The sequence below is a fragment of the Antrostomus carolinensis genome, unplaced genomic scaffold (genome assembly GCF_000700745.2).
Source record: "Antrostomus carolinensis isolate BGI_N321 unplaced genomic scaffold, ASM70074v2 scaffold3959, whole genome shotgun sequence".
Classification (NCBI taxonomy): domain Eukaryota; kingdom Metazoa; phylum Chordata; class Aves; order Caprimulgiformes; family Caprimulgidae; genus Antrostomus; species Antrostomus carolinensis.
This window is the reverse complement of record NW_010337707.1, coordinates 24,054-49,517: the sequence shown is the minus strand read 5'-3', so window position 1 is coordinate 49,517 and position 25,464 is coordinate 24,054. Positions and strand designations below refer to the sequence as shown.

The 25,464-nt window shown below is 37.2% G+C and overlaps 1 protein-coding gene across 1 annotated transcript in view; it reads left to right on the top strand.

Annotated features, from left to right (window-relative positions):
* The window catches only part of FANCC (FA complementation group C), a gene marked incomplete at its 3' end in the record, with an annotated part of 58,791 nt that overhangs the window by 12,675 nt on the left and 20,652 nt on the right, over positions 1-25,464 (top strand). The window contains exon 4 of the mRNA XM_010175254.2: positions 180-274. Within this exon, the coding sequence (XP_010173556.1) occupies positions 180-274 (95 nt within the window). The remainder of the gene's footprint in view (positions 1-179; positions 275-25,464) is intronic.

Here is a 25,464-nt window from a genome sequence, read left to right as displayed (position 1 = left end):
ACATGAATAATATTACATGTGTGGTGTGAATATGGTAGAATAGAAGCATTATGAGTTTAGATTGATATTTAGGGCTTTAGTTTTGTGGATGGGTAGGGATTGTTGTGTGTAATTCTGTCTGTGTTTTGATTTTTCTTCTTTTTTTTTTTTTTTTCTCTCATTTGCTTTTTTTTCTGCAGATGAAAGCCAGAAGACTCTGATGTGGTGCTTATGTTGTCTATACAGCAGTGAACCACAGAGCCCCGTGGAATTGAAGGCCAACAGCTGGATACGGGTAAGTGAATGAATCTTTCCCAGAACTGCTTTGAATTAAATTGATTATTTAAAGGTGCTACATCTATAGCATAGAGACACTGTCGTTCAAGAAACTGCTCCAAACATGATTTGCATACATATTGTGTTGAAGTATATATCTCTCTAATTATAACACATTTAGTGCTAGTCTGTCATTTTAAATATTGAAAAGGTATGGCGTTTTAAAGTGAGTATTTTTTATAGCTTTTAAACTAGTAGGTGCACCAAATCAAGTAACTGTGAATAGTGAGGAAAAACTATAAATCAAAAGAGAAGCAAATGTTATTTAAAAAAAAAAAAACCTTTCAATGAGGATAAAATAAATAATCTGGAGAAATGCCATAGTTTGTTTTGAAAACAGCTTATATTTGCTCTTTAATTTTATTCTTTTTTGCTTTTGTTTAATCTCCTGCCTATGAAGAATTTAATTGTATCCAAACATTCTTCAAAGGCCATCAGAGAGGGGAGGAATAGTGCTTGTGTGTGAATTTATGTTTAGTGACTTAAGGAATAGTGGATCCCTAACTTTAATCCCAAGCTTAGGGTTTTGCATGGCACATCTGTTCATGTTTTATATATTTCCACACTAAACTAGCAAAGCACATCAGCATGTCAATAACTTGCAGCACATTAATGCTTAATGCTTTACGTTGCTGAATAACAATTTGAGGGTGCAGTGTTGTTGATTTTATGTCCTTGCATTCTCCATGGGTCCGTATCAAAATATGGTTAAAAAATACTAATGGAGTTGTTAATGTATTTTTTTATATCTGATAGTCCTCTCAACTGGTGAGAATGTAGCAGCCTGGTCATTATTTATATACAAGTCACTAAAGCTTCTCTGAGTAGTTTGTTTCATACTTACAAGTTGACTTTGTACATGACAGTTTATCTAGATATGCATGTAATGCTAGGATGCACAAATTATTTTAAAATAGGTAATGACATTGCAGATGTTTATGTTGGTAAAAAGGTGTATTTAACTGTGTAGTATTGTTGATTTAGGTGCAGTAATTCTCAGCAGCTAGTTCTCACAAACTTGCAGATGCCCTTGGGTGCTTGTATGTACCTATTTGGTGGGCTGTACCACACACCATGAAATTCTGAGCAACTTAATGCTAAGTAAAATCACCCTTATTTTCTTCCTGCCTTTAACCTTTTTCAAAAGGCTTTTCCTAAGGTCAGTATACTTGGAATTCACAGTGCAGCAATGCTTGAATGCCAAAGTAAAGTGATGCAAAAAAAATTTCTGCCTTTTCTAATTTAGTCTTTCTTGTTGGATATATTCTTCATAATGACATAGGAGGTGCACAATAGCATGCACTTACTTATCAAACAGAGCAAAATTTGGCATATGAATTAAGGCTGTTAGGTCATGAGGAAGAGTTGTACCCAGCCAGTCTTCTACGGATAGCTTTGATTTCTGTGAGGGGAAAAAAGCAGTTGTTAATCTAGATCAGTTGCCTTACCTGATTGATGTAACAAAACTGATGGTGTTGCTAATATAAGAAAAAGTATCAAGTAAACAAGAACAGCCGGGGATGAATGAAGGTGGGATTGCTGCTTTTGGCAGCACTGCTACCTGAAGCTGTCTTAGATGGGGACTAACATGTAAGCATTTGATTCAAACCTCACTGTAGTCTGGAGGAATTTTCCCACCCATTCTGTGTGTTTGAATCAACTTTAATAGTCATTGTGACTCGACGAGTCAAGAGTTAACCTAAAAGTGATAGGGAAGAGGACACAGAGAATTTCAAAGCACAAACATATCTGACTGGCTATTTTTATCATTCAGCACTTCCCTAGTTGCCTAAAGTGGGTGTAGCATAATATAATCTGAAATGTAATACATTCATATTTTGATTGAAGGGAAAGAAACAGCTAATTAGAAAAAAAAAGGATAGGTGAGGGATATAGAATAAGGATACAAAAGTTGAGATTAAAAGGAAAGGTATTATTAAATTCTTTTCTATAGTCATTAGAATTTCTTCTCTGTTTCTTACTGTCAAGTCTGCATCATCACAGAGCTTTTTGAAGAAAGTGGTTTTATCTCCTTTTCCTAATTGGCATTGTAATTCTTGTCACCAGCAACTGTGATATAATAAAGACTGTCATGCTTCTTTTACAGAACCTAAGTTAAGTATTTTGCCACTCTTGAAGGGGGTTTTTTTTTCCATGCATGATAATGATTTCTATTTTCAAAGAAACCTCAATGTACAGTAAGTCTGTTGACCCACCTAGAATGTACTTAAATGGCTTCTTTCTGAATGCCTTTATTTTTCCTATTAGATGTGTCTCAAAACATTGTCTCAGAAAGGAATCAAGACACATTAGCTATGAGAGCTGTAATTTGAGGTTTGCATCAGCTGTCTTCATATTGACTGGACGACCAGCCTCTGCAGAGGTTTTATCTAACCTCAGCCTTGTTTGTAACATGGTGGGAGCTCTTTACAGCAGTCATATTCACTCTCTGGTACTAAGATGCCAAATATACTGTGGTACACTATGGAAAAAATAGTCAAAACTCTAAAATATATAGTTGAAACAAATTCTTAGGAGTGGGGAGGAAGGTAGTTTTGTGGCTACATGATGTAAAGGGAATTGAAATCCAGAAATTAATTCTAAATACAGCTTTGAAATTTGAATGCTACTTAAAACGTTTTTAGAATTATGGAAAACTTGCCTGTACTTGGAATGAGATGATAGATTATCTAAGGTATTTAAGCTCTCCATAGATGAAGCGGATGGAAAGCCATCCATGACCACACAGAATGGGGCTCTGTGTCGGGTTCATGCACACTGACACAGGAGCCATGGAAACGGGGTTTACATATAGGACCTGCTGTTCAGCTTCTGTAGGAGTAACATTCACAGTAACCTTGTCCTTTGGCCCTGCAGCTGGTAGTTAATTTTATCTCCTTGACTTAATATTTTGGCATACACTGTGGAGGAATACTCAGTTTTAAAAAGGTAAAGTAGTTCACTGTGTAAGTCAGCATGCATCAAATAAATTGGGATCTTTGGGTGTACATTTAGTTGACAGTAGAAAATAGAAAATGTATAAAGGCAAACCAAACCAACCAACCAACCAAAACCCCCCACCCAAACAACTAAAAAGTGAGAAGTGTGTAATGGGACAGACAACTTTACTTGCTTGCTATTAACTGTTTGATTTTAACAACAATAACAAAGCCCTCCTTTTTAAGGTTGCTTCCTGGTTTTATGGGTTTTAAATGTGGCTTACGTGAAAATTTTCCTCCCAAAATGCAAAGCTATATCTGATTAGAAAATTATATTATTCAGGCAAGTTAGTGGTCAATATTATTCTTTCCTTTGTTTTTATAGCTAGGTACACTGACTATTAAATTATACCTTGCTTTTTGTCATGGCAAGTGCAGGTTCCTAAAGAGTACTTTGTGGCCTTTCAGTGTGTCTTTGGCTAAGGTCATTGACAGGAAGGCTGATCTCAGGTCTTTTGTTTTCAGCTACTAAATTTCATTTTCAAAGTAGCAAAAAATGTATTTGATGCTTGTGTAATTGTTAACTTTCCTACCATTGTCATAGAACATTGTCATGTTGTTTTTAATGACAAGAAGGGTAACTACTCACTTGAGCTGCATTATTATTACTAAGTTTCAGAAACCAAGACCGTGCAGGTCTGTAAATCCTCTGGAAGAAGAAAATGAGCAAAGAAATTACTTGGAAGTTAATTAAAATGGGCAATGTAGACTGCCGTGTTATTAGAATCAGGTGCTGTTTAAAATGGTAGAATTTTTTTTTTTTTAATAATGATTCTGAATTTTGGTGCTGGAACCTAGGTTCCATAGGTCTTCTGTACAGCCAGATGCAGTGTATGAAGCCAAGATACATGCTGACACAGATTTCTACTGATGAAATCAATTATGACCTGGTGACATTAGTCTCTAAGAAAGAAAGTGATTTAGTTTCTCCAGCTGGCCTTCTCTGAGCAGAATTTTGAAGCTGTGCAGTAAGTGTGGTTCTGACATTGGCTTCTGTCTGGTGGGGCTAGAACAGCTTCCTTTCACTGCAGATTACTCTTGCAAGCACATTGCAGCAAATAGCTTTTCTGAAGTACATTTCCATTTTATTAACTTGGTCACACCTCCTTCTCTGCTCTCAGTTTATAAACCATGTTTATGAATAGTTTATGGCTTTGGAATTTGCTTCAGATACTGTTTTTGTTGCACTGTTTTGGAAGGCCACACATACTTGTGAGAGTGTTACAGCCCCCTTTTCAAACTGGGTAAAACAGGAACAGTTAATATCCCTCGTTTTGTTTTGTTTTGTTTTTTAAATATTAGATACATTTTTTCAGTGCTCTGCTTTCCCTCAGTGGAATGCAAAGGAACAAGACTGTGTATACGTAATAGCTTAAACATAGGAGTGGAAAGCTTATCAGCCTTAGCTTGAGTTTTTAGACATGGTTTTTGGGCTTGGCCAAATTTTCATTTCTGGAAATATGAGTATCTATACTACATGCAAGGCCACTTTATATTAATGGCTGAAAAAGTAATAGGTGTTCTTTGTAAGAGTTGGATGCCAAGTGCTTCTTTGCCCATATTTTGGTTCATCCAGCTGTCTGATCAGATGTTACCATAATTGTCATTCTTAATAGTTTAATTTATTAACATATATTTTGGTTAGGCAACAGTATTCAGGAGTAGAAGGAAAGCAACACTGTTATAAGACCAGGAATTCAGCAAAATGAAATTTCTTAAAATTTTAGGATTTAAGTGGACTTGCTGTTTTGTCTCTCAGGGAAGAGTTGCTCATTGATTTACGGGGACTTTTCAAGATTATTTAGTGACTTCTGAGGAAGTCTCATACAAACTGTAATAGAAGGATTACAAGAGAAAAGTTAGAGAGTAGACATAGATGGAAAAAACTGGAAAGAAGACACGTCAAGAAAAGCTCAGGGATTGTGAAACCTGTGTGTTTGCATGCTTTCATGTATTTTGGCTTCTATTTGGAATGAGTTACCAAAGCATTTTCAATATTTGTATCACAAGAATAGTAAGGCATCTCATAAAACATTAAGGAACTAAGGGGGACTAGATTATCTTTGACAAATGCAGGGATTCTTATAAAATCTTTATAAAGTGCCCAAATTAGCTTTTATGTTAAATGGAAGATGAAAAAGGGATATTTTTCCTTATCATATATGTGTATAATATATGTCATATAAAATATGTATCATTTATGTAAAATATTATACATTTTCTTCCCATGCCTGTTTTATGGGAAGAAGCTTATTTTGCAGGATATATGGCTATTATGTTAAAATGCAGTAATGCCAAGTGTGTGAGGAAGAGTTTGGAACTGGGCATAGTTGTTCATGGCACATAGTAATGACAACTTACTGCTTATTAAGATAGCTCTTTACTAAATTATGAACAGTGATGTATATTCTTACATAGCTGTAGATTACATTCTTCATATTTTATACAGGTAAACATATGTTTGGTTTATATTAATATGTACACAGCTTTCCATTTCACAGCATTTTATTACATACTCTTCTAGGGGAAGAAGAACGTTATTTTTTAAAAATACTCTCCTGATTAGAAGCCAGCTTCATTACTGCCCAGGTTGTACAGCATTGTTTTGAGTTTTAACTGTCTAATGCTGCTTGCACTAGTGAGAGGTCTGTGTTGAAATTAATGAAATTTTTGGCAACAGTTCAGGTACTCACTAATGTGAAAATTAATTTAATGATCTTCCTATTTTCTATGTGCACAGTGCATGCAGTTGAACTGACTTTTGTCTTTTCTTGCCTGTAATTATTCCAGAGATGTGGAAGAATTCTACCCATGTTTCCACTTCTTGTTATGGTGATGACTAATTCTTCATATTTATATATTTTTTAGTACTTAAGGGCTTTGTATCTGAGGATCTGTTGTATTAAACACTATACACAAACAGTTTAGAAAACGTTCTTGGTTCTGAAGTGGTTACAATTAAAGACTCATCATGCAAATAGATTTAGAAAAAAGAATCAAAATGAAAGAGCCGTTCCTTTCTTCCAGCTTCTGCCTTCCTCACTGTTATAAAATTACAAATAGTATTCTACACAGTGCAGGTTTTTTCTATTTCTCCTCCTCTGTTTTCCCCCAGGCAAACTTTATTATGTGATGTGGTGGCTTGACCCACAGAGGGACCATGTGGTCCTGCATTCACTCCCCCAACCTGGTGAGATGGGATGGGAGACACAACAAAGGGGGCACGGGATTAGGAATGAAGGACAGGGATGGCTCACTCACCAGTTATGGTCACGGGCAAAACAAACTCAAATTTATAAGAAAAATCAATTTAATTCATTGCCATTCATCTAAGTAGACATAACAACCACATCTTACAATACCTTCCCCCACCCCTCCCTTCTTCCTGGGCTCCAATCATTTTGCTCCCGATTTCTCTACCTTCCACCCCACAGCAGCACAGGGGACAGGGAATGGGGGTTCAGTCAGTTCACCTCTGCTGCTCTTCCCGGCATGAAAGTCCAGGAACAAGATGTTCCAAAGCTTCCCATGGAGTCACAGACCTCTTTGGGCTCAGCTCCTGGTTCCAGCATGGGGACATTGACAGGCTGCAGACTCACCCCCCACTCTGGGGGTCCACCCCCGCTCTGGCATCAAGCAACTGTGGGGTCTCAATTTCAGTCACACTTGCCCTCAGGTTCAACTTCTTCCCCGCCTCCAGAAATCCAACACATGCAGTTTCATCGTGACCCATTTATGTATTGTCATACACTGTATTTTTAGGGACAAGTCATCTACCTATCCCAGAATTTTTTTAGTGTGTCTGTTGTCAAATTACTTGGTTTGCTGCTCCCATGTTTTAATTTATTCTGTCACTTTTTTCACAGCTGCCAGTTTCATAAGTTTATTTTCTGTAGGCATGAGGCTCTCCCCATAATATCTAGTACAGCAAGGCATCCATTCTTTTCTTTCAGGTAACTTGTTTAGAGTAAGCCTTTTGCAGTGAACTAGCACAGCAACTCTAATAAAAGTTGCAGAGTGTAGCAAGCTGCGAAAAATTATACCAGGAAATCCCAGGAGATGGCACTCTCCGTATGAAGCGGTTGCCCGTATGTACATCACGCAAACATGCATGTGCACAGAAACACGTGCTCCCGCACAACTGTTTTTAAAGAGCAGAGTAATTTAGTTGTATTTAGGGATTAAACTAATGGTAGTAACATTGTGGCCTTTCTTTGGTTCCGTCTGGTTGTGTTTTATTAGAAAGCCAGTATTATGTGGTAGTTTGTCTTTAATTTGTCAAACTTGTCGTGAGGATGATGAATAAAGATGAGTGCTTCCTCTAAGGAAAGACCAAATTGAACTTGACTTCTGCAACCAAATTAATGGGTATAAAATAATGCTGTTACAGAGTAAGCATGAATAGGATATTCACTGGAGTTGGAAACAAGAAGTAAAAACTGGGAATTTCACTTAAACTGTTCTATGTTACAAATTTTCCATTCTTAGTTAAAACTAAGCAATTATTAAATAAATATGTCTCATAAAAATGGAAACAAACAGGACCAGTCTACCAGGTATCTTGCTGCTAATGGTTGCCCGTTCTGGAGGCTTTTGTGGAAACACAAGAGATTCTGGACAATTACAGGCAAGTGATCCCTTTTATGATATTGTTTTGTTTATGACTGGAGATTTTTAGATTATTCTTACAATGCATGATTGGTCAGAGCATTGAAGCTCTTGGAACTCAATGTAGTTTTAGAAATTTTAAATCCTACATAGGTTTGTATCCTGTGGACAGCATGGGAAATGCAGATTTTGATGGCATTTGTAAGTTGGCAAGCCATCAAAGTTACATCCAAGAAACCTGAATGTTGTATTTGACTTGTGAGCCAATTAATAATGAGGAAGCATATTAGCTTTCTGAATAGGAAAAGCTAATTTTAAAATGTTTCCTGGATAGAAAGGGAGAACATAAAAGATACTGCTTCTCAATTATACGTTCAAAATTTTGTTTACATAGTTTTATTTTTTTATGTGTGAAACTAAATATACAGGGGTTTTTTGTTTTAAACTTGATCTATCGATTTAATAATGAAACTGACTGAAGAACAGCAAACGTACCTGAGTGAATGTAATTTCCGCAACAGTTAAACTGACATTTTTTCCTTTTTTTTTTTTTTAAGCAATAAAGGATCAGAAGCATTTGCTCCACCCTAGCTTCAGGGTAGTTCTCAGTCCACCGTATTACACAAGGAAGTTTAAATACGTAATAATGGCAGTGACTATAAAATTATGTTTTATCCACCTAGTCCTCCTCTCCTGATACACAGTGCATATGCACACTCTTAGACTAAATCTCAGGAGCAGAATGAAACAGGTGTCTGAAGGACACTTTATTCTAGAGTGGTTTTCAGTTACGTATAGTAGCAAAAGTAAAAAAAAATATTCTTACTGTAGGTAGAACAGGTTAAATGCCAACACTCCACCCCCTGTATAGCTGAAAGGGCATACAAAATATTCAAGTGTGCCATTTTGTCAAAGGCAATGGTATTCAAGCCCAGAAAAGTCAAAAGACAGCTTTCCTTTTTGTAATTATCGGAGATAAATTAGTTGATGTTTTAAAGGAATTTTCAGTTAATTTAACCAGTGGAAGCTGAGTGAATTGTTATTTCAGCCATGTATGCAAAAGCTATGCACACATATACTGTGTAAAATAAAAAATAAACATGAAATGTTTTAGAGAATACATAAGGAAAATGAAAACAATAAATTCCGTAAAACAGTTTGTAAAAAGACTAAAAAAACCCCAGTCTTACAGATGTAACGGCTGACTCACAGGTGAGAGATCACAGTGTGATCAGGATTTGGAACAAATGGTAGGACGCATCTTAGCAGGTGTAGACCTGACTTCTGATGCCTTGCATTTGTTAAGCAGAAATTTGTCAATCAGAATTTTGTCAAAAACAAACAAGCTTGTGTCAGTCAAAGCTAAAGCATGGGGAGATGGAATGCTCCTTTTGTGAGAGCCAATTAGCAAATCCAATCTGTCGGGGTTAAAAAAAAAAAAAGATGAGCTGAAAGGGCATACAGATCTAAAAATACTTGGTGGAGCTTCATAATTTTTATCAAGAACTGCAGCAGTGGAAAAGAAAAAAATAAAAATCTTCCCATTCAGAAGAGTAATACTCAAAGTGCAGAATAAAGCTGAAGAGGCTTAAGTATTCTGTGACTCTTTCCTGAAGGCTCTCTGTTCTGAAGAAGACCAGAGTGGTTCATTTGTTGGCTGTATACAAAACCAAACCAAAACCATTGAAGGATTACTGAATTAAATATTTTAGAAGATAATATCTGATAATGACACACAAGGAGAGTTATTTCTGATTGGTGACAGATATTAAGCTTGCTGGCTATTGTGATTTAGTAGTTGCTCTTAGAAAAACACAGCAAGCCTTTTGAAGTTCATAGTCCCCCTCTCCATAGGGAAAATTCCTTTTGTTTCCTTGGCTGTCATTTGGGTTGGATACAGCAGTCCATTTCTCTCACCAGAATACAGCAACGTGTTTTTAAAAATCAAGAAGTTCTATGAATCTGGAAGAAAATAATAATAATACCCAAATCCAACAAAAAAAGACTATGTTCAGAAGCTCCAAGCCGTTCTTGAAAGAAACAGATCTGAGTTTCTTAATAAGGTACCTGAAACAAGCAAAAATACCTTTGCATAGATGTGACATACCTGTGGAGTAGTGCATAGCAAGACAGATTGGCCCAAGGAAGAGTATCGTGTACGTCGATAAAGTCTTCAGTATGCTTGGCCCAAGGAAGAGTATCGTGTACGTCGATGGACTCTATAAAGTCTTCAGTATGGAGTTTATGCACTTCATCAAGCTGCCTGAACCATCCTTACAAGTGTAGCATTGCGCAAAACTATTTAATAAGCATTCTGTGCAGTTTGTGAAAAGAGAAACAGAAGGGATTCGTTTAAGAGAAAAATCCTCAATTCTTGTGACCATCTCTGCAAAAAAAAAAAAAAAAAGGTATCAGTATCATTGCAGTCGTGTCAGTTAAAATAGGAAAATGCTGCTATTCATATACGAAGCCTAACAAAAGCAAGAGTGAGAACTCCTACTCTTTCACTGGCTTCAGTTCCGGACGTAAAATGTTTGGGGTTTTGGGGTTTTTTTTGGTGGAAGTCAAGCTTCAGTGCAATGCTAATATAACAATTGTGACCATTCAGGAAAAATGTCTGAGGATAAATAAACACTTTTCATCTCTAAATGTAGCATTTGCAAAGGTAAATTCAGATCTTGGACAGAATTGCTGCTTACTGGAAAATCCAGTAAGGGTTTGGAAAAACCTCAGTGAGGCAAAACTTGGGTATAGGCCAAGTATATTTAGAGTGTTAAAGACACGAGCTGATGGAAAAGACTTGTGAGTGGCACTGTGTGAAGTTGAGTATAGGGGGCCAGTCCATGACAGAGGAAGTTGAGTGTAGATCAGTGGATACTGACACACTTGGTGTGAGGGAGTGCTGCTCCTACCCCAGAAGGGTGGGCTGCTTCCACGGGAAAGGGGAGTCAGCATCCACAGGTGACTAGAAGGCGGGTGCAACTATTGCTTTATGCAGAAACGACGCGGTTGCGCAAGAGCAGAGCAAGTCCAATGACAATCACCAGGGTCAGCCACGAGTCCAGTGACTGCCAGACCAGGTTCACAGCAATGAGGCAGATCCAAGGTCAAGCCAGAAGTGACAGCTATGTGTCAGGCTCCAGAGCACCTAGGTGCATGACCAGCCACAGGCACTGCTGCAACATAGCTCAGGCAAGGAACAAAAGCCTTATTTGCCTTGCCTGTGCTTAAATCCCAAGTGAAGCCAGAAGGACCCAGCTTCTTACAACTCTTGCTTACTCAGCACTGTATGACAGCTGGCCTTGAGCACAGGCAGCCAAACCCCTAGGAAGGAAGGATAAGGAAAATATAACTAGATGCCCACTCTGCTTGTGCAGCTTTTCCTATGGCTTCTTCATTTGACTGTTGTCAGAGATAGGATGCTAGCTAGATAAAAACCTGGTTTTATGATATTTCTGTTCCTGTGTAATTAAACTTGTCTTGTTTCAGACATACCATGTGTAGTAATTGTTAGAGGTAGCATTAGGGCATGTAATTTAAGAGTAGAAGAATGTAATTTAAGAGTACTGGTTCAGAGGGTCACAACAACATAGTTCTGGCTATTGCTGTCATTTTGAGAGGGCAGAGGAAGGGTGTTGCAATACTCTGGTGGTTTCTTTTAGACTTGTCATGGTGGTTCCTTTAAGACACTGGAAAAAATATATTAAAGGAGAAAAATAAAGCTTATTCACAGATTTAAGAATTCCTGATTTTGACAGAGATGTTTTAGACTGGTCTCAAATTAATGATACATAATACAAAGAAACCTGTTAAGTCTTATTTCAGAAGTTGAAATTACAGGCTGTCAAGTGAGGCTCAACTGAAGCTGTATAGGTATAGGTTTACTTGCTTTTTAGAAAAATAAAATTAATTTGATTATTGCTCTACTTTCCAGAGACAAACTCCCTATAAGATACTATATTTAATAAAGTGTTTTTTTCTCCTATTGGCTTTTTTTTAATAGCTATAGCTTATTCAGTGTATGTATAGCACTTCAATTACTCTCCTATGTAGCATAGTAGTAGGCTACAATAAGTAGGCTGTTTTTGAGGTATGCTAGTGATTTTTTCCCCTTTGTTTTCTCATTGAGGTTTCTTTCAGTCTTACTTGTACCTTGAATTATTTTTAAGTGGTACAATGTGAGGTTTCTGCAGATGTTAATTAGAGGACATAGGAATACAATTTGTAATTTGCACGAAGAGTCCTAGGAAGGCTTAGGCAGCTAAGGTAGTTTTCCCTGTATCTTTCAATTGCTGCTTACATATGAGAGGTCACTGGCCCAACCACCTGTGCACTGAGAACAGCTCTAGAGATGATGATAGGAAGGACTTCTAGTGGGACAGGTGATTATGTGTGCATTTTTCCTGCCCAAGGGTCAGAGTGTGTTTCTCCCAGGTGGCCAGAGCAAAGTTTGTTGATTTCATGTTTGAAACACAAAGAGAGTGCATTCATTAGAGATCAAGAAAAAACTGATGCTGAGTTGTTGTGATCTAATAAAAGCTTGGTGGTACTGGAAGTATTCTGGTAGATGAAAGGAGCATCTTGTGGTATGGAAGGTGTGTGACAGTGTTCTCCAGATATTTTCCAAATCTCTCAAAGGTGAAACACCAGAGAACATTCTCTATCCATGCATTCTCTACTTGGTCTAATTGGTCATTAAGAGGTGCACACAGGGACTCTAGATGCATCTGGTTAGTGGGGTAATTTGTAGCCATTACAGTCTGCTACAATAAAGTAAGAGATAGGTTGGTATTTTGTAATGGAACAGTTTTTTTCTGCCACATAGACAGAATTTCAAAGTCTATTCTCAAATTCCCGTATGAACACTCTCTTGCTGTAAGTACCAGTACTTCATAATAGCTCATGCTTGTGATCATATGTTTGGCTTTCCTTAGCATGGGTGGTTTTTGTGAGTCTTCCTTCTATCAGTGGGTATCTTAGGAGGCTTATTCTCTTCCTTGAAGACCTCTTACTGTGCAAAAGTGCCTCAGCAGCTCAGGGTCTCATACAGGTCGTACATTTTGATCATCATGGTTCTTCAGGTAAACAATGAAAAATAGGTTCTTTTTTGATACACTTGGTTGAAGTAATAAGAGGACTTCAGGATTGACTTGGTCTCTTCATAGTTCTTTCATTACTACTTTCCCACTAGGAAGGACTTAGCTCTGTGTTGTCAGACTAAAATCTCACCTGAAAGTTTGAGTCAAATGCCTCTACTTCTTATGCAAGACTTCACACTGGGGTGCTTTAAGCTTCAAATGAACAGTGGTTTCTCAGTATCTAATCCACTCAGTCAGATTTTCTGCATCCACAAATATCCTTTCTCCTGTGATGGCAAGTCCTTTAACGTCTGTCAAGGGAGCCGGTTCCATTTTTTGCCTCTTTGGTCTGGATGATTCTTACAGGAGCCTAGTTTTGGGCAGGGAGACAGTTTCACAGTCGGCGAATAGTTTTAACATTTTTCTCCTGTCAAGAGAAGTTTGCATATCAGCATTTGAGAGTTCAAGGCTGTTTGTAATCCCTGTCTGCTGATCACCCTAACCAGATGATAGTGGGTACTGTTTTTAACTAAAAAGAACAATAAAACATATTGTCTCTCAGCTGGGCAGTAGTTCATACTGTGAATCATCAAGCCCACTTGTTTGTCAGTTCTCACTGATTTTGTGGAGGTATCTTTATGTTACAAGATAATGAGCTGTAGGCTCAGGATCTGGGTTTCCCGAGATGAACGATTTTGCCTCAGTAATGAAGAAGAGATCCATTTGTCCAGAACTTGTTCACGTCTTGGTTTTTTACTGTTCCCATCCTCATCTACTGGTCAGAGACTGATATACCTTCTCCCCCTTGCCCCTCTTTTTTCCCCAGGATCAGTGGTTGTTTAGCGTTTGCATATCTTGGTCTCTTTGGGCCCAGCTGTGAGTTCCTGTCTGTATATTTGGCTTAGATTCACTTGACTGTTTTCTTCTCCAAAACTTATGTTTACTATTTCTCATTTTTAGGGTTTTTTAAAAAGAAACACCTCTGTTATTCTTACCTATTTGTTTTATTTTAGTTACTGAAATAAATGTGGCATAGTGCTTACATGAAGAAAATTTCCGCAAAGCTGGTGAGGTATGTTAGAATATTCTGTAGGAGAGCAAAAGCATTCAAGGGATCTAGGCCCTCTCCACCAGAAGTTGGGCCTCATTCCAGTATGTGTGGGGTGATTACTTGGAAGTTCTGTTCATACCTTTACCAAATGATAGGTCACCTTAGAGGTTCCCTGAAACAACAGTCTCCTTGGCAGAATGTCTTTCTCTAAGGCAATTCCAAGATCCTCTGCTAGACTGAATTTTCCCACAGTGTGAATTTGTATATAAGTAAGTACTCAAAAGTGAGAGAGTATTTTCTCTTTACAACCTGAAGAGCTTTTATCTGTTAGATGTTTACTAGCTTCCTTACCAACTTCTTTGTAGTAGGAATTTAATTCATTAGGGTGTATACTACCATTTTGAAGTCACACATCTAACACAAGGTAGGGCAGGTTACAATATGCTTTTTTTGCAAAACATTTCCTTTTCCTTGAACGCTCTTTTGATGGAATAGATGTCTGCACGCCAGCATATCTCAAAGAAATGCAACTACACTGTATTCTATGTTTTTTGGAAGAAAAGGAATGACATAAATGGAGAGTGTGACCATCATAAAAGAACATTTTTTGGCTTGTTTTTACCACTGTTGCTTATAAGCTTAGTTTAATATAAATCATTGTCATTTAAAGAGACAATGTTCCATCTCTTCAAGTCTCTCTCTAACATTACCAGCTTTAATACAGATGTGTTAATTTATACATGAAATTGTAGATTGTACATTGGAATGATGATAGTCTGTTCTTAGGGGAAGAGTGTTGATTGGATTTTGTGGCCAATATACTTGTCTTTTAATAAAACTGACTACATACTCTATTTACTTATATGCATGTTTTGTCAGATGGTTACTCTAAGGCCAAATCTAAACTTCCAAGATTGAAAAAATGCCTGTGGACCTTAAGAGGAGATCTATAGGACTAATTGTTTGCAAGAACACATCATAAAATGTTGTTATGAAAAAACATGATATGTTAAGAATCATGTAAATGTAAATGTACATTACACATAATGTAAAAAGCTTTTTCTTTTTTAAAGTATCCTCTTATCTTTACAAAAGCAAATCTACATGCTCGCATTTTTCTAGGAGATGGGAATTTAAGGTAACCTGAAGAAGATTCTTAGTGCACAAATTGTACTGAACCTCAAGATCTGTTACTTACTGAGTTGGGAAGAGCCTAAATAATTTATCATTCCACAGAGGCAAATAAGCCTCAAGATCATTTGATGCAGAAAAATATTAAAATAATGATGGATTTACAATAAATTATGTATCCGAGATAAGAATACTATGTTAATGACATATATGGGTAATGTGTCTATTAAAAGGGTTATGAATTACTAGATGTCATACACACGTTTTTTCCTTGTTATCTAGACAGTTTTGAAAGAGAGGGATTAAGAACTGAACTGAGATATTTGAGTTAAAATTATGAACAAACTTTGCCTGCTATTTATTATTGAGAAAGTTAGAGGAGAAAGAATCTGTGTCATAGAGCATAGATTTTACCATGGTTTTATTACAAATGCAATATTTAAAACTTTATTTTCGTTGTTTCTCCCTTCTAGGGGGAAAACACTAATTTTAGTAATATTCAGACTAAAATAAATAACTAGTTGCTTTGAACTATTTCTTATCTTTGTAACAGTATCACTATATTATTTTACCATAGGTAAAAGACAAAATAATTAGAGGATAATACTAGTTTAAGGGGGAGGGGAGGTGTGGACCAGGGTATCTGTTTTTTCCCTAGCAGTTGTGGGAAGAGAGGTCTGTGTTCCAGGGGGCATGCGTCCAAGAGAGAAATGGAAAATGTTCAGTTTCCTGGAGGCCAAAGTAGTTCAGAGTTACTTAATCACTTTCTGAGACTCACTCTTGTGGTTTTAGGGATCTTACGTTTTTTTTGGTATGTTTGGAAAAGAGGAGTTGCCATTCCTCCTTTAACCTGTGCAAATAATCATGAGGAACGTTGATCACTGCAAAGACCACAGTGTATTCCTTCGGATGAAAGACATCTGATATTGATTAAAGTATGTATCTTGCTTATATACTTTTCCTATTATTTTTTCTGTCTTTTTCTCTGGTCCTTCCAGAGTATTTGTAGCACTTTTCCTCAGTCACTATCTGTGGAATTTATCCTTGCCTCTAATCAAAGGTTTGTATCAAAGAGGTTCTAAAGATGTTTCCTCAGTGTTCTAGAGTAGGTGGAGAGGACTGGGCTTTTACCCAGTCCTTGACTTTTTCATTCAACCTTGCTTTTGGTACATCCTTCTTCACTAGGTGGTGGCACACTGGTTAATGTAACTCTTGGTATTTATAGCCAGTAGACAACCTGTGCTTTTCATAGGAGCATCTGTGCAGCCACCTTTTGGCAAAATAATTGAAATGGTACAGGCTGGCTCATAAATTTGGTAGGGAAGAGTGCAATAACAGCTGTGTGTTGTGCTTCCAACAACAGTGTTGTACTGCTTAATTTTGTGTGATAGAGCACCAAAAAATATTGGTAAGTGCAGGGAATATAAATTTTGAATCTTTTTACTGCTTACTGCAGAGAATAGAATTTGAAATAAAATTTTCTACTAAGAGAACTGCTACATATTTTGATATTTAGGGTGTATTTTATTGTTTTCAAAGTTACTATTACTATGAAATATTAAACATTCTTAAAGAGAAAGGGAGAAGTAATACCTTTAAATCATCAGGTCATCAGAAATGTTCAATGTGTGTAATCACTTAACAAAGTGTCAGATGGAATTGTAATATTTTAGTGTTCTCTTAGACACATGTCTAATCCACAATTCACATAGTTTTTGTGCTTTAAAGATTTAAAGCAATGACTTAGCTCATTATAAAGATGTGGGGGGAAAGGGTGGTGTGTCAGCCTATATCTTGGTAAGTAGGTTAAAGTGAATGTTTCAGTGGTAGATCTCCTTTCACTATGACACTGGCTATACTATAAGGCAAAATGTTTTCACAAACTTAAAAGAGAAGTATTTAAAGTATCCAGTTTTCAAGTCATTTGTGCACATTAAAAATAACTTGCTGTTCATGTTCAATGGTTTTCTGGTTGGACAATGTAAGGGGACTTGCTGCAACAGATGCAATAGATTATAAGAAGACTTCAAGTATAATAATTACAGCATGGAGCAGACTTTGCTGGCAGATATAAGACTGTAGCTCTCTCTTTAATCATAGTGCTTCCCATGGTGTGGGTGGCCACGGGCTGCAGACGTTTCAGTCAATCCCTTCTCTGTGCAGCAGTGGTTGTAAAACAGAGCTGAAGTAAGCAGCATTCCACAGACTTTTAGAGGTTTTTAATTTTGAGAAAGTATAGCTTCCCTGCGCCTCTCCTTTTGGCTGCTTGCTTCTGTCAGCTGTAGCCATACAGGGCATGCTTCCTACCAAATTAGTTCTGCTTGAAGTAAATAGTGTATAATGAAATATATGTATAGACTCTTCAAAAAGTTGTTTGTCTGTTTGCTGTTTTTTTTAATTAAAATATATGCTGCTTTAAAACCTGAATGTTTTGTTGGTTTTTGTCAATAATAACTAGCCTATGCACTTATAGTAAATGCAGTATAATGTTTAATCCTTTTTTAAAAGCCTTTCATCTTCATTGGTTTAATTCTCCCAATTTTTTTGCTTCAATGCTCAGTGTTGTTTTACTGTTTCTCTAAAATGTTTTACTGTCACTCTCTCCATTAACACAGAACATTTCTTCCAACCAAAACGAGAATAAACTTTTTTTTTTTTTTTTCCCCCCAACCTGGCAGTCAGTTTACTGTTTTGGAAGCAGATTTCATCTCCTTAATGTTTGACATGTACTCATCTGGAGTCTTGAGTTTAATGAAGCAGATTGAAATAGCTAAACTTGCTGTCATGCAAATACTCACACAGCATTTACAAGTCTTTTTGGAGTATGTAAATCAGCTGTGGTTGGGGATGGATACTATAATTCTATTATATAAATGTATGGGCATGAAAGGGTACATCTTGATAGATATGTTTTTACATTGTATTTAACTATATGTGGAACTAAGTATGTAAATGAGCTTGAAAGAAACAGCTTAACTTTTACTGTGTAACTGATAGTTCAAAGTCAATTTTGCTTTGAATCAAAACAGAAAGCAAAAGACAGTTAAATGAGATACATGCACACTTTTAGATCTGACAGTATTAATTAGAGCCCAGTGACTTAATGAACTCCTAATGTCATATGGGACCTTGTAACTTTTAAATTACTGGTTAAAATTCAGTTTTTAGAACCAAGTCTGCTTGCTTTGTAATGTGTCCCAAGGGAGTAATGAGGGGTAAAGGCACTTTTCTCAGTCCTTTGAGTGATTTGTTTGTGTCCCGGGTACTAATCTGGAAAGAGAAAGGGGCTCCTCAGAGCTGCGGAGCCTCGTTATTCCTGTCCTTGGTGTGTGTGTGTGACCCGTGCCTACACCACATATGTGGGCCAGAGATGGAGTGATTTCAGAACCATTGCACCAGCTGTTACCTTGTGTGTGATTGTGCTGGGTACACACCCAGTGAAACCCACTTCTCCCAGCAATACTTTCTTAAGATTTTACATGCTTGACTCTTAAACTGGATAGTACACGGTTCTGCCTCTAGCAGGTTAAAAAGCAAGATTCTTGGTTATGGTTCGAGTAGGTTGCTTCTGTGGGAGGGGGAAGATTGAAGTGAAAATTGGAATTGACTGATGAATCAAAGTTGAGTAGGTAGTTGATTAGTAAATACAGTGATAGTATATATTCAAGAATTCTAATAGAATATGTTCTAGAACAATTTTGTTCATAAAGGACTGGACAGTGATTCACTATGTTAAGAGATATTCGAACAAGAAGAGATCAGGGCTGGCTCTTTTTAATGTAGTGAGAGAACATTTAAGAATTAAAATGGGTTTTTATACCCAGCACATAATCAACTTCTGATGCTTCTTGTCCAAAAGTTCATTGACTGTATTTTGTTATTGTTGCTGTTCTTTCAGTTTTTTGGAAAGTTAACCCATCCAATTCTTGGTCATTTCTAACCTATTGATGATTATACATCTAAATTTCTAGTTATCCTTCTCAGTAACCCCTTTGTGAATCAGCATTCTAAGCTGATTAGGACCTTCTCTCATCACCTATAGATGATTCCATTGATAGGATGTAAAAGAATTCGCAGTGTTTGCAAATTTGCAAGAGTTACCATACTTTTCTGGTTAAAAATAGTATGATAATATGAATGGTCTGGGGGAAAAGAGACCTCCTTTTTTTCAAATGGATAATTCTTTAACAAGCTAACATGAATATAAATAATTTTTTTTACTTCTGGACCAAAATAAACAAAAGCTAAGTATCTCAAAAAACAAAAAGAGAAACTAAGGATTCTGCTTTCCTGCAAGGCTGCTTGAGCTTTAACAGCAAGTGTCACAATTTGCTAGCCAGCTGACGTTTCTCAGAGCACTTTATTAGTGCCAGGTGGCTCTAGTAAAGAGTAATGATTTGTTACTGACAAACAAAAAGAGGTCTCTATTTGAAGAAACTCTACTGGTATTAGGTGTATTTGCTCAGCCTAATACAGTTACTGACAAGCAGTTGTTGCATCACTATTACAGGCATATTTTCTCTTTTTTGCCAAAAAGTGCCGTGACCATTTTTATCCTCTTAAACTTTTAGCAGCTTGATATTTATGAAGTCCAAACCCAAGTGGTTAAAAGTAATTTCTCCTAAATATCATCCTAGCTTAGGTGAACTTTGGGTATTTGTGATGTTTACATATAGGAAGTATAAAAATCTGACATTGGGCACATACATTTATTGAAAAAATCTTAAGTTTGGGATTATTTTTTTCATAGAAACTACTGAACTCACAGATTTAAACTAAATGTGAAACAATTCTATGATGCTTCCACTCTTTCAAAACTGAAATTTATGAATCCATCTTTTCCACATCTTTTTTTTTGTGGATTTAAGGAATTCTTCTGTGGGAAGCTTGCATTTTGGCTTTTGAAAATTGTGGAGGGAAGAGGGAAATTACTTCTAAATCTCTGGCTAGTTAAACCAGAGGGCTTTAAAAAAAAAAAAAAAGATTTACGGTTGACTCTGGTAAAGCTATTGAATTTCCTTTTGTAAGTTAGTGTAAATGTGTGTTTTATTTCAGCAGCAAAAGTCTCCCCTTTTTAATACAAAGAGTAATAGCACTTTCTAAGTGGGTGTTTCTTAAAGAGAAAGAAAAGAGAAGGAGATTTGAAACTGCTTTTCCTGTCTGAGGCCAAGAGTAGGCTCAAAGCTTGCCAGCCCCACAATTCTTTAGGTTCTTTCTTATGATTTCCAAGGGTTTTGTTAGTGATTTGCAGATGGAGCTTAGGCTTTGGAACTCATCCATTAAAGAGTTGTGTGGTCTTAGCCACAGTAGTAATGCAACATGTTTTTCCTATATTAGTTTCACACAAGTTAACTGAACTTGAATTGGTGAGGGAACAATGCAGCTTTCCCCTCCCCTCCCTTCCCATATTTTTCTTTCCTGCATATTGTTTGGAAATTGGGATCAGGTTCATTTTGTATTTTGTGGAAGTATGTAACATTTTTTCTTCCATTTTAAGAAACAGAGGTGGAACATGAGCCTAGTATTTTTAATAAGCTATGTGTATCAGCAAGATTGACACAATTCATAGCATGCATTAATTTCTAAAGAAAAAGCATATCTGTCTGAATGGGTTTTGGAGGTTTTTTCAGTTAAGTTTTTATATTAGGTTTTCATGGTCATTTTGTATATTTTTGTTGTTATTACTTTTTTTAAAAAGCAAATTACAATTATGGTTGTTGAAGCAAAGTTAAGGGAGCTAGCCTAATGTAAGGCACTTGGGCATTTTTACTGCAAACACTGACTGAAGGTGAGTCTGCTTACATGCTTCAAAGACAGAACAGGGAGAAGGGTGTTGTTGCATCTGGTACAGTATAGAGAACTTAACAGAATCTATGTTTTCCTGTCTAGGAATATGTTAAAAGCAATGAAGTTTGTGAACCTGGCAACATTAATTTTGTGGAAGAATAGTATTATTCCTGGATTTTTTAAAAAAATCTAAAGTAATATTAATTCAGTCTAGACATATATCTACAGATTTTTCTGTAACTTGATCACATGTTTAAATGGCAAGACCCTTGTCTCTGTAGGATTGTTTAGCAGAATAATTTGTTTATGATCAACTAGTCTTTCATGGTTATCAGTGGAGACTTAGATGTGGGCAGATGTCAGATTGTCATTCCAAGTGATTAAGGAGAAAAATGAGAAGCTCCAATAAATCCTCGTGGCCAACAATTTTATTTAGTGTGCTGGTATATAATTTAGCTAATGAAAACCATCCCATAAGTGCATGTATCCATAAACTGTGCTGAAACAAAAAAACTTCCTGACAGTAAATGTCAGAAAGAAATGTAGAAAGAAAACCAATCCCTACCCTATGCTTAGGCACTTTGGGCTTAATCCAGTAAATTACTGAAGAATATTCTAAGCTTTCTCAAAGCTAAGTTGAAACCGAAGTGATTTCTTTGTGCAAAACCTCTGAGTGGTTACTGGAATAGACTCAGTTTTGTAAAGTGTCAGATTATGTTGACTAGCTAATCATTGAAATATATGTGTGTGTGTGTAGTATAACATTTAATCTGTTTTAAATATGTTTTAATCAATTTTAATTTTAAAGCAGAATTTGGAAATTTTGATTAGGTTATTGATGGTAAGTAGTTACAGAATTTATTTTACTAGCTTATAAAATACACTGTCACATACTGATAATAATAAAGTTGTTAACAAATATATGCCATATAATTTCTCCTAATTTATACACTGAGATTTTTATAAAATATTGACAAAAAAAATTGTTTAGAGTGAAACAATACTTTGAAAGGTACATTGTGTTTAAATCTGTGTGATGCTTTACTAGCTTATATTCTTTTATATTTTGGTGTTGGTTTGTGGAAAACTTAATTTTCTGTCTTTTCCTGGCACTAAGGAGCAAATGAGCAAGAGGTCTTGTAAGCAAAATTAAAAGTCACAGGCTTTGTTATTACTGGATAAGTGTGTGGAAATAATATGAATTGTGTTATGTCAGCATCCTACTCACAGAATTGGTTTCATAAACACAGAATCACAGAATCACAGAATGTTGGGGACTGGAAGGGACATTGAAAGATCATCTAGTCCAATCCCCCTGCTGGAGCAGGAACCTAAATGAGATCACACAGGAAGGTGTACAGGCGGGTTTTGAATGTCTCCAGAGAAGGAGACTCCACAACCTCCCTGGGCAGCCTGTTCCAGTGCTCTGTCACCCTCACTGTAAAGAAGTTCCTTCTGAAGTTTAAGCAGAACCTCCTGTGTTCCAGCTTACACCCATTCCCTCTTGTCCTACCACTGGGCATCACTGAGGAGAGCCTAGGTCCATTCTCCTGACATTCATCCTTAACATATTTATAAACAGTAACGAGGTCTCCCCTCAGTCTCCTCTTCTCCAAGCTAAAGAGACCCAGCTCCCTCAGCCTTTCCTCATCAGGGAGATGCTCCACTCCCTTCGTCATCTTGGTGGCTCTGCGCTGGACTCTCTCAAGCAGTTCCCTGTCCTTCTTGAACTGTGGGGCCCAGAACTGGACACACTATTCCAGCTGTGGCCTCACCAGGGCAGAGTAGAGGGGGAGGAGAACCTCTCTCGACCTACTAACCACATCCCAGGATGCCATTGGCCTTTTTGGCAATGGTTGGCCATTGGCCAGACTCATCCTGCTGTCCACCAGGACTCCCAGATCCCTTTCCCCTACACTGCTCTCCAACAGGTCTGTCCCCAGCCTGTACTGGAACCTGGGGTTGTTCCTGCCCAGATGCAACACCCTGCACTTGCCATTATTATATTTCATTAAATTTTTCTCTGCCCAGCTCTCCAACCTGTCCAGGTCTCTCTGGATGGCAGCACAGCCTTCTGGCGTGTCAGCCACTCCTCCCAGCTTTGTGTCATCAGCAAACTTGCTGACAGTGCACTCTGTTCCCTCATCCAGGTCATTTATGAATATATTGGATAATACTGGTCCCAGTACTGACCCTTGAGGTACCCCACTAGATACAGACCTCCACGTAGACTCTGCCCCACTGACCACAACTCTCTGGCTTCTTCCCACCAGCCAGTTAACAGTCCATCTCACTACCTGATCATCCAGTCCACACTTCCTCAATTTGGCAGCGAGGATGCTGTGGGAGACTGTGTCAAATACTTTACTGAAATCTAGGTAGACCACATCCACTGCTTTGCCATCATCTGGCCACCTGGTTATGTCTTCATAAAAGTCTACAAGGTTGGTCAAGCACGACTTCCCCTTGGTGAAGCCATGTTGACTGCCCCTAAGGACCCTTTTATCCTTGATATGCCTTGAGATGGCACCAAGGATAAGTCGTTCCATCACCTTCCCAGGGGTGGAGGTGAGGCTGACTGGTCTGTAGTTACCCAGGTCTTCGTTCTTGCCCTTTTTGAAGATTGGAGTGACATTTGCTTTCCTCCAATCCTCAGGCACCTCTCCTGTTTCCCACGACTTACCAAAGGTGATGGAGAGTGGTCCAGCAATGACTTCAGCCAGCTCCCTCAACACCCGCGGGTGCATCCCATCTGGACCCAGTTTTTGTTGAGCCAGTGTCTGAATGAGCATGCTGCCTTGTCATTTATAGACTTAGCCACTATGATTCTCCAGTACTGACTGTTTATTTCATAGTAAAAAAGTTCTAAATATACAAGACTTGTTTGTGTTTTAATGTCAGTCATTTGATCTAGAGGGTATGGGACACAATGAAACTCTTAAGTCTTCAGGCAGGACTTTTAAGAAAATATTACTAAAAAATATGTGCAGGAATTTGATTTGGACCGGCTAGCAAACAAACAAATTAATTTACACTTAAACAAATCAGAGCAATGTGTATACCTTGCTTCCTGAGGACTCTGTTTAAATATATGGGAAGTGATTTGAAATGTTAGAATCCTACCTATTTAAAGGAAGAAATAGTACCTACTGTATAACATTTTTATTTTTTTAATAATGATTGGAAATCATATTATCTAGTTTATCTTTAATGTTATAATTCATTACACAATTTTGAAATACTTTTTAAAAAAGAAAATTGGAAATATAATTTAATCTCTTGTCTTCTAGACCTGTGTAGAAGGCAATGGGCCATCCGACTGTACAGGGAACACCTAAGAACAAAATTGATTTACAGACTCTTTAAATCATTTCCATACAAGAAATACTCATTCCAAAATCTGCTAAAATGCAAAACGGAAATAACACTTACTTTTAATCCTTGCTCTGAATAAGATTTAGTTTTTCTTATTATACCTGCTTTTTCTTAGCAGAGCTGAGGAAATCCAATTCCCGTTGAAGCAGACAGAAAGGTCAGAAATAAACCTGTTACTTGACCAGATTCCAGAAATTTACCCTTGGGTATCTGTGTTGTATGAATTCCAACATATTCAGATAGATCATAATTTTCAGAAAAATGTCATTAATGATATCTTCTTTAAAAAACAATGGCACTTTGTTTTTCAAGGAGAATATACTAAAGAGTAATGTTCTTTAGGGTGTATGATAGATCCTTCTATTCCATCCTGCTCTATCTGCCACTTTGACCAACTCATCCAAGTTGGCAAAAAAGATACCAATAGTGTCACTGGGAAGTCCTAATCAGTATCAAGTTTGAATGGCTCATCCCAGTGAAACCATCTGTCTCCTCTCTCCAAAATATATTGCCTCTGTTGATTTTCACATCTGCTTCTGAGGACATTCAGAATCATAAATACTTTGGAGAGAGTGTGTTGAGAAGTTTCCAGAAGCAGATTGGTTTATCTGGTTCCCCTGGAATGTCTTTGGAACTGTGTCATAAATTCCAGGACAGTTGCTACACATATACTAGCATAAAACTTTTCATGTGCTCCTGTAATAAAATTCAAATGCTATTTCTGTGTCGATGTCTAATTTCAGAGGTAATTGTGCCTTTTATTCAGGCTTCTGTACTTTTCCCCATCAACATGAGCAGGAATATATTTACTATTACAGAAAGAAGAGGATAAAGACTTCAGAAATTTTGGATCCCTGCTTAGGAAAGGCAGCATCAGAAGACTAAAGCACCTTCTCCCCCTTTCTGCAGTTGTGGACAGTAGCTGAGTAGCTATCTGCCCAGTGCTGCTTATCTCAATGCAGAGACAAATTCTGCTCCAGGAAAATAATTTCCAGGCTTTCATAGGCACATGTGCTCCAAGAGATGGTTGTCTCTGATAAAAAAGTTCATGGAGTAACTCAACAAATCCCTTGTCACACATGGAAATCAGCCTTCATTACTTAAAGAGGAGTATCAAAAG